Source organism: Rhincodon typus, chromosome 1 (assembly GCF_021869965.1).
Source record: "Rhincodon typus isolate 14 chromosome 1, sRhiTyp1.1, whole genome shotgun sequence".
Taxonomy (NCBI): Eukaryota; Metazoa; Chordata; class Chondrichthyes; order Orectolobiformes; family Rhincodontidae; genus Rhincodon; species Rhincodon typus.
In genome coordinates, this window is record NC_063332.1 from 75255047 (window position 1) to 75269119 (window position 14073).

Genomic DNA, 14073 nt, shown 5'->3' on the forward strand with positions numbered 1-14073 from the left:
TCTAGGCCCGAAACGTCAGCTTTCCTGCTCCTCTGATGCTGCTTGGCCTGCTGTGTTCATCCAGCTCTACACCTTGTTATCCAACATTCTGGGACCTGGGTTCAAATCCTGCCATGGCAAATGGTGGAATTTGAATTCAATGAAAATCTAGAATTAAGGCTCTAGGTGATAATCACGAAACCGTTGTCGATTGTTGGAAAAGCTCATCTGGTTCACTAATGTCCTTTAGGGAAGTACACTGTCATTCTTACCTGGTCTGGCAATACGCATGATTCCAGACCCATAGCAATGTGCCCTCTGGGTAATTAGGGATGGGCAGTAAATGCTGGTCTGGCCAGCGACGCCCTCATCCTGTAAATGATTAACATTTTCCCCACTTGCCTGGATGAATGCAGCTCAGCACCATCCAGGATAAAGTATGCTTGACTGGCACAACATTCACTCCCTTCACCACCGATGCTCAGTAGCAGCTGTGTGTACTGGCTACAAGATGCACGGCAGAAATTCACCAAAGAGCTTAGAAAACACATTCAAAACCCATGGCCGCTTCTATCTAGAAGGAAAAGTCAGGAGACACATGGGAATACCACCCCTGCAATGTTCCCTCCAGGCCACTCACCATCCTAAATTGGAAATATTTTGCTGTTCCTTCAATGTCGTGGGTCAAAATTCTGGAACTCCATCCCTAACAGCATTGTGGATCTACATCAGTTGAAGGTGGCAGCTCACTACCACCTTCTCAAAGGCAACTATGGAAGGGCAATGAATGCTAGCCAGCCAGCAATGTCCAAGTCCCCCTAGTGAATAAAAAATCTTACACTGTGGAAATAATGGAATGCATTTGCCAAATAGGAAAACACGGAACAATAAAGACCTTTACAAAGTAACAAGAAAAAAACTGCTAGATGTATTACATATTAAAATCATAATACCTGGTCGAAGGGCTACATTCATACATTGCAGAAGGGCCTCTGCAGCATTGGTGCATGCTTCAATTCCTTTAGAAGAAGAAAGATCCCCATCTGTAAGGGCTTTAATATGACCTTTGGATAGGTCTAAATAGTTCTGAAAAATAAGAACACATACAGTGCAGATTACAGGACACATTGACTCTGACAAAAGAGAACAATGCATGTACTAGATATAGATGGAGCCCATCATTCAGATTTTCAGTTTGTATGACCTGTTTAATCGCTCATGGATCCAATTGCTCTGGTTACAACTTGAAACAGTGGCTCAGTGGTTAGCACTGCTGCCTCACAGTGCCAGGGACCCAGGTTCAATTCCACCCTCAGGCGACTGTCTGTGTGGAGTTCGCACATTCTCCCCATGTCTGCGTAGGTTCCTCCAGGTGCTCCGGTTTCCTCCCACAGTCAAAAGATGTGCAGGCTAGGTGGATTGGCCATGCTAAATTACCCTGTAGTGTTCAGGGATGTGTGGATTAGGTGGGTTATAGGGGGATGGGTCTGGGTGGGATGTCTGGAGGGTCGGTGTGGACATGTTGGGCCAAAGTGCCTGTTTCCACATTGTAGGGATTCTATGAAATAAACTCCACGATTATGTATTAGGTATAACTTCCAGTTGTTTGCAATAGCAACACAGGAATTTATTTGATTAACCCATTACTCAATAGCATTAAATTCAGGCAAGAAGTCTGCTGAATGCATAATGCATAAGTCATTATCTTGTTTAAGAAACTCCAAGCAAATCTGCATGCACCTTCAGAGTTTCTATTTATCTAACACGCAGTGCATGCAGGGGCATATTGTTGGCACAGCTACAATTCAAGAACTTTTAAACGTGCACTTCATTGGAACCAGCTAGAACCGTGTAGCCCAAGAGCACAGTTATAACAGGTAACACAGATTTAGTGAAAACTCTACCATATTATGGTCACTATTCAGCAAGATTATTAATTAGCCTTTTCTCATTGCACAATACCATATCTAAAATAGCCTGTTGCCCTGTTATTTCCCCAAAGTACAATGACAAAATCATCCCATATACTTTCCTCCACAGCACTGGATCTCACTAGATTTGCCAGTCCTTGTTATGTACAGCTTCTAATTTCCTGGTTTATACTGTTCCATACGTTTCTGCTGTTGTATGGTGGCAATAAACAATTCCTAAAAACGTTTGCTGTCTCTTGTCTTTTAGCTTCATCTATAAGTATCTACATCATATTCTTGTGATCTTTCCTTTTAGCCCATCATTGCTAAATGAGGAATATCCTTGAATATGCAGTTCGCAGTCACATCTGTGATAGCAACTAAGTTACACCTGTTTAGTTCTATTTGCTCCATCAATTCACCCATCACATTCACATAAGTGTTTTTAATTCGCCTTTTCCCCGTTTTTTGCATTTTGACTACATGACGTTGACATTTGTTACAACTCCCTTCACTTCTGTTTGTTACTTTTGTACTTCTCTAGATTTTCTCAACAAAACCCCCCTCAGGTTTACAACCCACTGACAGACTGGTTTAAAGCCTCCCCAATAGCAAATCTCCCTTTGAGGATAATAATCCTGTCTTGTTAAGATAGAACCTGTCCTCCTTTTATACGTCCAGATGTGTCCCAATGCCCGAGAAATCTTAAATCCTCCCTTCCTACACCATTTCTCCAGCCAATGGAACTATACAAAAATAAGGACAAGTTTGAAAAATCTAGGACCTTACAAATACATGTAAATACCACCTGACGTCCAATCTTATATTGAATTTCTCAGCCAAAATGCAAGTGGTGACAGATTAGCATATGCATTTTAAGTACATTGTTTCAAATTCTACAGCATAACTGTAGAGGTAGAAACATTCAGCATTAACTCAGCAATCAATATTAATTCATTGTTAGGTTTGCAGGGAGGAAAAATATCTCACATACCACCAGAAATTCTATTTCTTCCAGAAGCTTCATGTTGTTAGTGTTACTGAGCTGTATGAGGTCATTGCTTTGAGAGATGTGATCCATCTGTTCCTTTACACTCTGCAGCATTTCTTCATAACTGCTCAGCTTATGCTCAATTTCATCTACTTCCTTAAGTGCTTCATCCAGCAGTTGCATCAGAATGTTCACTTGCTTTTCTGAAGCCATAATTGATTGGATATTGGCCTGAAAATAAGACAATTTCTGTGTCAGGTAAAGTTTAAGTTAGTGTTACATTTTTTACTCTACTTTTTAATCTACTTACCATCGATTACTTTAGCTTGGATTTCAGAACTTACTGGTACTTCCAGCTATCCAAAGTTTTGATCTATTTTTCTCTTTAACTCTAGTTAAGCTTTCAATAAACAGGGAAAACAGTAACATTTATGGGTATAGTGCATTGCACTATTTTATTCCTCTAATAGCTTGTCTTAATTTTGAAAATGATAGATTAAATTCCATGCAGTTCTCTAACGTTCAGAGTAGGAAATGCACGTTCAGAGTAGGAAATGCACGTTCAGAGTAGGAAATGCACGTTCAGAGTAGGAAATGCACGTTCAGAGTAAGTTTGCACGTTCAAGTCTGCTCAGCCATATGATCAGATCATGGGTGACCCAATTGTAAGCTCTACTTTCATGTCTACTCCCTAAATCTTTTGACCTCCTTAGCAGTCAGGAATCTATCCAGTTCAACCTTGAAAAAAATTCAGAGACCCTGCTTCTGCTGGTCATAAAATAACAGCAAAATTTTAGTTACATATGTACAACTAAGTCTCATCTAAGACAAAAAAAAAGCCCCAAAGAACTGCGGATGATGGAAATATGAAATAAAAGCAGAAATTGCTGTTAAATGTCAGGTGTGGCAGCATCAGTGAAGAGAACCAGAAATCAGTCAAGTGATCCTTTTTGAAAACTCATTTATCTATCTTGGAATTGTTTAAATATAAAATTGATCCTGAATGCCGAAATCCACTTTATTTTTCATAAATTAATCTATTACACAAAATTGGAAAGTCCTGAAAGAACGGAGAAACTGCCAGAATTTTCTTCAAACTGTCACTGACTGCTTTGCTGAAATTTCAAGTACAGTCTTTGTCGTTACTTTTCAATTGCCTTGATTCAAACAAAGTAGTTTCAAATACATTCCTGAACAATTACGGAGTTATCCTGGATTTAATATAGCTGCTAAGGGAGGAAGACTGGAAAAATGCAAAAGAATAAAAAACCTTGCTAGAAAAATCTTCTACTGGCTTGTTTGAGAAGCAAATTTATGACCTTTTTAGCATCAACCAGCATATTTAAACAGTGGCAGATGGGCAGGGTTTGCTTTTGGGATCCATCTACATCGTGGACAACCTTAAATAACAATAGCGGGTTGAAAGGAAATGTTCTAACTCCATAATTTAGACATTTGATATCTGGACATTAAGGTCTGTATACAATATCTGAACTTTAAGGGGGCAGCCAAACCAACCATTATTGTCTATAATCAACATTACTTTAATTATTTTGGATTGCTAAAGGACAAAAAAAAAATGAAAAAAATCTTACAATACATGAGATGTGAAATATCCAGGCACAGCTAACATTGAACATGCTGTCATCACTTGATGTCATCTTTCCTTTGGAGCAAACTACTAACACTTTTATATTCTAATACTCACCCCATCCAGCACCTGCAATTCTCTAGATAGTTTTTCTGCAAAGGCTTCAGCATTTGAGATGGCATATTCACAACCGTCCATCATTATCTCAATATCCTGTTCTTCTCTTGTATTCAGCTCCTGGTATTCATCCAAAGATTCCTCATCTCCACCAGCCACACTCTGATTTTCACCACTTGGAACAGACTCTTTGGAGAAATTGATAAGATGTTGCTTGATTCAATGTCATAATGCTAGAGTACTATTAAAAAGTATTTAATTTGGTAGCAAGGTATAAATCATTTAACCTGACAACATATTTAGTAAATCATATTTAGAAAGATATTTCAGAATCAGTAATAGCTGAGGGGAAAATCAGTGGGATAACTGCACTAAAAGAAATGCTCCAGGGCTGCACAGAAAATGTAATGAGCTGTCAGATAGCTCTTGTTTTGTGTGGTTACAAAGAAACGCAGCAATGTTATGTAAAATACTAAATAAAAATCAAAAGACCTGCAAATGCTGGAAATCAGAAACAAAAACAGAAATTGTTGGAAAAGCTCAGCAGGTCTGGCAGCGTCTGTGGAGAGAAATCAGAGTTAACATTTCAGGTCCAGTGACCCTTCCTCAGAACAGGTTTGTGCTTAACGTATACATGATGATAGATTATAACTAAGTTCACGAACATCCATTATGATTCACGATTTACATGAAGGTTATAGATTTTATTAATGGACTTAAAATTTTCAAAGTTATGATGTAGGCCCTTGCACTGCCTATACATTTGATAAGTTTACTTATGTGCAACTACCCCGATGGTTGTGTTTACTCAGTGCTGTTGTTCAGTCATACAGGGCAGTAAAGTTCCTCATTTCACTTTGGTCTGTAGAGGGTTAGGCAATTTTAGCTGTTGCAGTCGTGAGGGTTAGAGGCTCTTTAGTTGGCTTCGGTGTTTCTAGGTTAGTTAACAGGAATGAAGCAGATTCTCATACTGTCTTGCTACATCTCCGTTTCAAGGTGTAGGGGCTCAGGCTCAGCTGCAATACTTCCCATGATGGAAATACTTTGCTGACAATCACTGTCAAGCTCTAAGAAGCGGAATGGTGACTTAAGCAAAGCATGTGGTTAAGAGAATATAACAAAACAAGATTTCAGTGTTAAATATTAATTAAAACCAGGACCAACAAGTGACTCTTTAAACAATATAATACATTGCAGCAACCATTATTAACACTGTACAACTCAAAATAGTAAATGCAAATTTCCTAACAAGTCCATTCAGAGGAGGAAATCCTACTTCAGTTATTCCACGTCTATCTATCATTGCTCATTGCAATATCAATAGTCATATGGCTCATATCTCTCTAATCCGGCACTCTTGGAACCTGGTCTTTGCTGTACCAGAGATTTTGTCGGACCTAGAAAGGTCAAGAATTTTCCATATACAAAATACTTTAAAAGAACTCACTTTGACTTTTAACAAATCATATGGCTAATTTTTGAATAAATTTCCAGTGGGTATCAAAAACAGTATTCAGGGTATCCAAAATGGACAAAGTGCAACAAAATTATTATACGAACAAAGATCAATGCAGAGCCACTAGATGCCACAATGGGAGAACTGGAAGAACAGCAGGTGCCAGGGATGCCAGATTAAGGTCATACAGCCTTTACTAAGCAATAATACAAACAACTGAAGGCAACACCACGCAATAACTTTCAATTTAATAAACAAATAGCTATTTAACATTGAAAATTATTGCTTTACCATTTTCTCTGAATAAATGTGGATCCAAAATTCCACTGTCAACAAATTAATTAATCATTCCAACACATAACCTTCATAATTTACTCAACTAACAATATCATCAGTTAAGAGGCTGAGAAAGGTTGGAAAGCCAGTGTGGCTCAAAATTATGACATTTTCTGAAGTTATCTTACATGAAATATCTTTAAACACATTTACGTCAGTAAATATTTTCAAGTTATACAAAATCCTAGTGGTGAGCTCTATTGGTCATCCTTCATAATGTTTAACAATACCTTCTTAATGGATATGTGAAAAACAGTTGTACACATTGCAGAGTATATTCAGCAGATTTCTAAACATGATTGAAATACAAGCATATTGCTTATTCCAGGAGTTATGTTAATTACCAAGTGTTTTAAGCTTCCGTATGTTTCTATATTGTAATATTAAATCACATATATACATTATATGACAAATGATGGACTTGAAAGAATGTTGGGTTAAATAGTTCAGTTTTCATTAGTATCTTATTTTGTGCATTTCATTAAGGCCTACTGAGAAGGAACTAAAAAGCAGCTCACAATGTGTAATCATATTATACTCAGGGGTTCAAATAAGTGATAAAATTCTAATAAAAGCTACAAAATAGAAAATAAAGATAGGATATTGGTTGTGGATTTCTGTGTATAACAGTTAAAGAACAATTTATCATACATTTCAAATGCTTCAAAATAGAAAGATCATATGAACTATATTCTTTGTATGCTGCATAAAATAATGCGTTCAGTTGCATATTTAGTCTAGTCTCTATTTTTAAATCATGGGATTGATGATCCTTGAAGGCTGATTATTCGGTGTTTACAATTAGCAATAACAACTCTGCTTAAAATTTCAGACATCATAAAATTGTAACTTTTACAGTGTGAAAAGATAAAATTGACACCAGTAATGACTACAAAACCAATAATTTCAAGGCCAAAAATTTAACAAGAGTATGTTTTGTGTCATCTTGCTTTTCTTCATTTTTACAAGGCAAAATGAAAATAAGAGTACTTCCATAACATATAAACAGCAAACTAATGCATACTTTCCCTGATACTTGCAGTTTAAACATAATTTCTGAACTTAAAGCATCAATTTTACTGACTCTCATTGTTTGCCGGAGCCATCACATTTTAAACATTGGGCTAGATCTTCCAATATTGGGCGCAACAATGCACAAACTTAAAATGTGCTTGTGCACATTGGGACCCTGGGAAAGTCCTGAGGTGCACATAATCTAAACTTTTGAAGGACTACCTATATGGATGTTTACTCCAGGGAAGGAAATCTGCCATGCCATCCTTACCAGTTTGCCCTATATGCAACTCCACCTCAGAGCCTCAGATGTGGTTAATTCTAAACTGCTCTCTGAAATGGCTTTGCAAGCCACTCACCTCTGGGACAATTAGGGTGGGCTAAAAATGTTGGCCCTGACAACAATGCCCACAACCCAGGAAATAATATTAAAAAAAAAATCAGTTGCTCGACTCAGAATTAAGTGTGACATCAAGGTTATAAACGAATTGGTTTTATCGCAGAAGGATACCAAAGGAGATCAAGGGTCAGTACTGATGGATTAGAATTTGAAACTTGGACTAAAAGCAATGGTTTCAGTCTTACAAATGTTACGACCCCTTCGCTGACTCTCAAATTGAAGAAAACTGACTCTCCTTGTTCATTCTACCAAAAACCTTCTAGACTTAAAAAATCTCTATTAAAATCTCATAATAATTAAATCTCTTCAGAATTAAATTTGTCATCTGAGTTTATACTTGATGAATCTGTTATACCTTGCCTGTGGTTTTAATGATCTTTCTAAAAAAGAAGATACCCAAATTATGCACAATAGTATTAACACTGGCCTTAAACAAATTAATTGTTGCCTCCATCACTGACCCTCGAGTGAACTCCAACACCCCCAGAAATTCCAAATCATTCCTCTTCTTCATCAGCAAACACTATTACATTCATTATCTGGGCATTCAGAAGGTATGTAGATGGCTGCTAAGACTGATCTGTGACCAGAAGGTTCAGCTGGTAATAGGACAGGATACTACAGATAACTGAATTTTGAATGAATTGCTAGTTCAGGATTTCCTCTCGAGTTTTCTCTCTTCCTCTGATTTGCGCTTGCTCTTGAAGGAGGTCTCACCACATCATATTTGGTGATGACAAAAGCAGCGATCGGTGGAGGGGGGGGTGGGGGGGTGGTTCCTGACAGGACTCAAAGTTCATATCAAAACTCCTAAGTGAAACCTTCTGAGTATCCTTGTATCACTTCCTTGGACTATCATAAGAGCGTAGCCAAGAGACAAACTCTCGACAGAAGAGTTCTGTTGAAGAATCACCTGACTTAAAACATTAACTTTGTCTTCTTCCCACAGATGCTGCCTGACCTGCTGAGTTTCACCAGCAATTTGTTTTTATTGCAGATCCAAAGTTCTTTGTATCATCTCAAAAGAAGATTGGCTTTGTTAAGCAAAGGTTTATGTGTTCTAGCTACTTGAATAGCCAAACTCAGTTGTGACTGTCTAAATATGATGTTGATGCTTAGCATGCCAGCTCAGTGAGTACCTCAGCATTTGGTATTTTGTCTTTCCATACTGAAGGCAGCTAAAGTGAAAATGGTGGAATTCTTGGCATTACACTGGAACACAGTCGAAGTCTTACATATGTACAGCAAAGTGGACAGGGCTCCTGTTTTGTTCCAATGTGACAGGTAGACTTATTCCTCTTCACTTCAGTCTGACTTATGAAGCTTGCTGAAGACTACATTTGCTTTGGTAATTCTTCCGTCGTTTTTTCCTTGTGCATTTCTGACTTACTTTTGCATGTCTTATCAAATCCTTCCTATCCTCAGCCGCTCACCTTGTAGCTGGCACAGCTCTGCCTGTAACACGTTCTCTAAAACGCACTGCTTCCCATTTCAAAACACGTCTCTTCAATTTCAGTCACCTCCCACACACTTCAAAATACTCCACCATGAATACTTTTCTATATTAGCACAGACTGTTGTCCTAACCAAACCATGAAAACTCACATACTTGACCTGCCATCCAAAAGAACAACATGGAGCTAGGGAAAACCGCAATAGAATTTTGACTTGCAATTAATCAAAAACTAAAATGTTAAAGTTATTAAACTGAAAACCCTCAAAAAAAAAGATTGTAGTCATCGATCACCTTCTTAAAACAGAGTGGATGCGCTCTTATAATGCCATCCACATTAATATGCAGTAGGCATCCATCACTTGCTAACACTGCTACAATCAGTTTTCAGAATCAGAACAAATACTATGCAAGCAAATATTAGGTAGAAATTAAAAGAAGAAATGCTGGAAATAAACATTAAGCATTTGAAAAGATAGGTTAATATTTCAGATGAAGACAACACATGTAATGAAAAGATGGGATTTAAGAGAGCAGAAAAAAACATGGGAGGAAAGGAAAAACAGGTCAACAATTCTTTTTGTGCTTTTTAATTTCAATAATGCTTTGATATAAAATAAGATTTTGGACTCTAAGGATTCATTTACAAAGATCAAGTAATCAGTTTTTAAAAACTTTGGCAGAAGAAAGAGGCAGCTGGCACCTTCGGAAAACAGTGATCGGGGTATTGTAAGTTCTGTGAAAAGTAATGGCTAACCATATAATTAAGTTACCATATTATAAAACAATGAAGAGGTCATTCGCATATTCCAGTACTTGCTATTGACAATTACACATGTAATATCAGGAAGTCCCTACATGCAAAAAGCAAAGGATTGGCTAAACAGGCCATCCAAAAGAAGAACATGGGAAAACTGCAATACAACTTTGACTTGCAATTAATCAAAAACTAATGTGAAGTGCTCTGGGATGCTTTGGTGTTGTGAAATTGTTATAAAAATGTGATTTTTTTCCTTTTCTTTATTTGAACCCCTGTACTGCATTAGATAAGGCAGCACATGAATTACAGAATCACACCAGAAAGAAAGTAAGAAAAATGTTACCAACCTTCTGTAACTTTAGGAAGTTCTTTGCAGAGAAAGAATAGAGAAAGAGGATTAAAGGAAGGTAAGCAAAGAAATATAACAGCAACAGGTCACAATACAGATTACAAAGGTACCTTATTACATTGAGTTATTTAACACACCAAGGCTTGCCCACATTCAGCATCACAAAAGGCTTTCAAGTAATGGCATCACAAGTAAAGTCATTGCTTTCACTCATTTTTGACATCTAAATTTTAAGTAAACATTTACAAATGTGAAAAGACTGATGACTAGCCATTAAAATATCTATTCACAAAGCAATATACCAATTCAAATTTTATGTACAGCAATGCATCCAACGGTCACTAGTCATACTGTGCATTCTATGAAGGACAAGAGATAAAACATATAGTAAAATGGGATGAAATAGTGTAACTTTTAGCTTGATTTCAATATTGTAATGTACCTATTATTGAAAATTTAGAAAAAGATCAATTACCTATCATACGAGTGTGCTGCAATAATGCTTTTTCAGATGCCAATTACATTGCATTTAATACTACTTAATAAAAAGATAATGGTGCAAGAAAGAGTTGCAAGGAACAAATTCTATTATGTAACAAAGAGCCTGGAAGGAAACTTTGGTTTCCATACTTAACAGCAAATAATCACAATAATTTAACACATGTAGAAAGTTTATCTTGAAACCCAAGTGAGAACAGCAATTTTCTTCAAAAAAGAATTGATCACCACACCAGATCTTACCTTCCAATAACTGAGAGCTAACATTGATAAACTCAAGTTTCTTTCTAAGGTATCGCTGATTAAGCTTCCAAATACAGGAAATAAAAGCATTTTTCTCTGCTGTGCTGCTGGCAACCCACTTGTAAACTTTTTCAAAGTGTAAATCGAACTCTGGATTCTCCTGCAAACATGAATTATATGAATCCACTTAGATAAAGCACTGAAATTTGGAAAAGCAACCATTATGATGAAGTAGATGATAGTGATATGGCTGAAATTGATGTTACATTTCAAACTTTTAAACTATGTACTCAAGTTAAGAATTTTTTGTACACAAGCCAACAAACCCTGAAGTTGCATTTGAATTTTGGCACCTAGTTGACAGGTTCCTTTCCGTCATTGTTCAAAATGTTAACCAGGCTGCAAATAAACTTGGCATCCCACTGGAGCACAAGCTAAGCTTCCAACCCCATATTCCTTTTATCACTGAAACTACTTCCATTGCCATAACATTTCTTATTTTCTAAACTCTGCTAGAACTCTGTCTTTTCCAGACTTAACACTTATGCTCTTTTCTCCATCTTTCAATCTCTAAACTTCAGCTTATTCAGAACTCTGATACTTATGTCCTATACCAGGACAAATCCTGCTCTTATCCTAATTGGCATATGTTGAGGTGTTGGCAAACCAGTCGTCAAATTTAAATTTCCAGTTCTCATGTTTAAATTCATGCTTGGACTTTCTCAACTCCATCTCTGTAGTCTCCTGTAAGTCTTTAACTTTTTTCTCTACCTCTTCACCAACTCATTATTTCTGACTACAGGTTCTTATACTTTTATCCCACCAATGGGAGTTGTTCTTTTATCTGTCTGTGTCTCAAAGTGGTTGATCATTGGTCCTTCAGCTGCATCTTCTCTTTTAAGACCATATCAAAATGCCGGCCTTTTGAGGAAACTTTTAGTTACCCTTTCTAATATCCTTCTTGGTGTGGTGCTGATATTTTGATTATATCTGTGAAATACAATGGGATGTGTTTCTACATTAAAGTTACTGTATAAATGTATGTTGTTTATTGATAGCTACAAAGCTATCAATATCAATGAAATGTTAGAAGTGATAATCTTCATTGCCAAGTGAATCCCATAATATGGCCTGTTTAAAACACATACAATTTCCTTTTTAAAGGGAGAAGTTCACCAGCTGTATTCTTGGTCAAAATGAGGGATTCTCATTGGCAATGAGAGGACATGGCATCCACAAGATCTAAATGCACAAGCTTCTGTCTGGTTACCTTTATGAGCTGAGGCACTGGTTGCACTGCAGGAAGGAGAAAGTCAGCCCAATGAAAGTCATAATTGTGTTAAAGCATTTACATTATTGAACTAAATAAATTGATATCAACACAAATACTGGGGAAAAAAAGGACAGAAGCAGTTCTGGGCTCTCCTTCTCTGCAGCTGCTCCCCTAACATCAGCTTCAAACTGTCAGCGAAACATTCCACAGGAAATCCAGTAGATTTCTGGTCCTGGATACCAGTTGAGAGGTTTGAGGTGGGAAATTTCAGTATCAGTTGAGCATGGGTGTATTTTCTTAAGTATAAGGATTTTCCCAGCAAATGCATTTCCCAACTAGCATCCAGAATCAGGAAGTTTTTAAGATTTCCTGTGGAGCTGTTTAGCTTACTCACCCTCCCATTTTTGGGTACTGATGCATCTTGCTGTATGTGTAGATTGGTAGAGCTCTGTGGAACAGAGTGGTCAAAGATTAATATCCCCGACAAAGGTTTTCTCATTTTAAATGAACTTACCATTTTATTAGGAGAGGGAAGAGAGGAGGAGTTGAATAGGGGTAAGGAAATACTTCCTATTGAAAATATTATCACACACTTTTTTCTGCTTCAAATCAATTTTTCTCCAATAGAATTTTATTTTGTGTACTCATGGTCACTGCTAGTACTGGTAGGGTGGGACACTGGGCTATCAGCTTTTGTGCTTAACAAAGCCAAGCTTCACAATTAATTGACAGGATATGCACTTACAGAATGCAATTTGGACTTCTGTCAAATTCTTTCACCTTCCTAGCAAGCCATATTCTATCAGATGCAACCACAAGCACTGAAATTACAGCAAATTAATATTTGCTAATTTATTTGATCTTCGAGAACTCAATTTAATTTCTAAGTCAAACTTGAAATAAAAGTCATATTATGAAACCCAAAATGATTTCTCAACATTTGAGAAATATAATAGAGCAGGACAGGGGAGAGGTAATAAAAAGATCAAAATAATAAGTTATCTTTTAGAAGTGCTTTAGTCTTCTGATGAAGAGCTGTAAAACAAGAAATTACCTTGAATATCAAGAATGGAAACAAAAATGTGCCCAAAGATTTCTCCAGCATTAAGATGTTGCAACATTTTAAAGTATTTCATATGACTGAACCAGTAAACAAAATAGAGAACAAAAAAAAAGGATGTTTCCAATTGATTATGGTTATTACCATTGTAAGTTCAATCACTTGCACTAAAATGCTGCATAATTCTTAGTGTCCTCAGGCTTTTAATTACTTCACATCATACCTTGTTGGCATCTTTTGCATCAACGACAGCCAAATCTCGCAGTGCCCATGCAGTTTGCCGTTTGTAGAAATCCCCCTTATCAGATTTCTTCACCTTTACAACATTTACCTGGACTGGTCGTTCAGTTGTTACTACAAATATCAAACATTAAGAACTCAGGTGTAGACAGAAAAAAATTAAAGAGGGAACAGTAGCAATCTAAAATACCAACAGAGAAGTAATATTTATTTAATTATTTGTGAAGGTCACACACAAAAGGTGTGAACTACACCTTGCTCAATTTTAAGCCAGAGATAGTAGGAACTGCAGATGCTGGAGAATCTGAGATAACAAGGTGCAGAGCTGGATGAACACAGCAGGCCAAGCAGCATCCGAGGAGCAGGAAAGCTGACGTTTCAGGCCTAGACCCTTCTTCAGAAA

The 14073-nt window shown here is 37.0% G+C and overlaps 1 protein-coding gene across 1 annotated transcript in view; it reads right to left on the reverse strand.

The window, feature by feature from the left end:
* Nucleotides 1-13800, reverse strand: part of exoc1 (exocyst complex component 1) — a gene marked incomplete at its 5' end in the record, with an annotated part of 23626 nt that extends 9826 nt beyond the window's left edge. The window contains 5 exons of the mRNA XM_048605456.1: nt 933-1065; nt 2884-3111; nt 4589-4776; nt 11098-11257; nt 13654-13800. Coding sequence (XP_048461413.1) covers nt 933-1065; nt 2884-3111; nt 4589-4776; nt 11098-11257; nt 13654-13800 — 856 coding nt within the window. The remainder of the gene's footprint in view (nt 1-932; nt 1066-2883; nt 3112-4588; nt 4777-11097; nt 11258-13653) is intronic.
* Nucleotides 13801-14073: the final 273 nt, after the last annotated feature.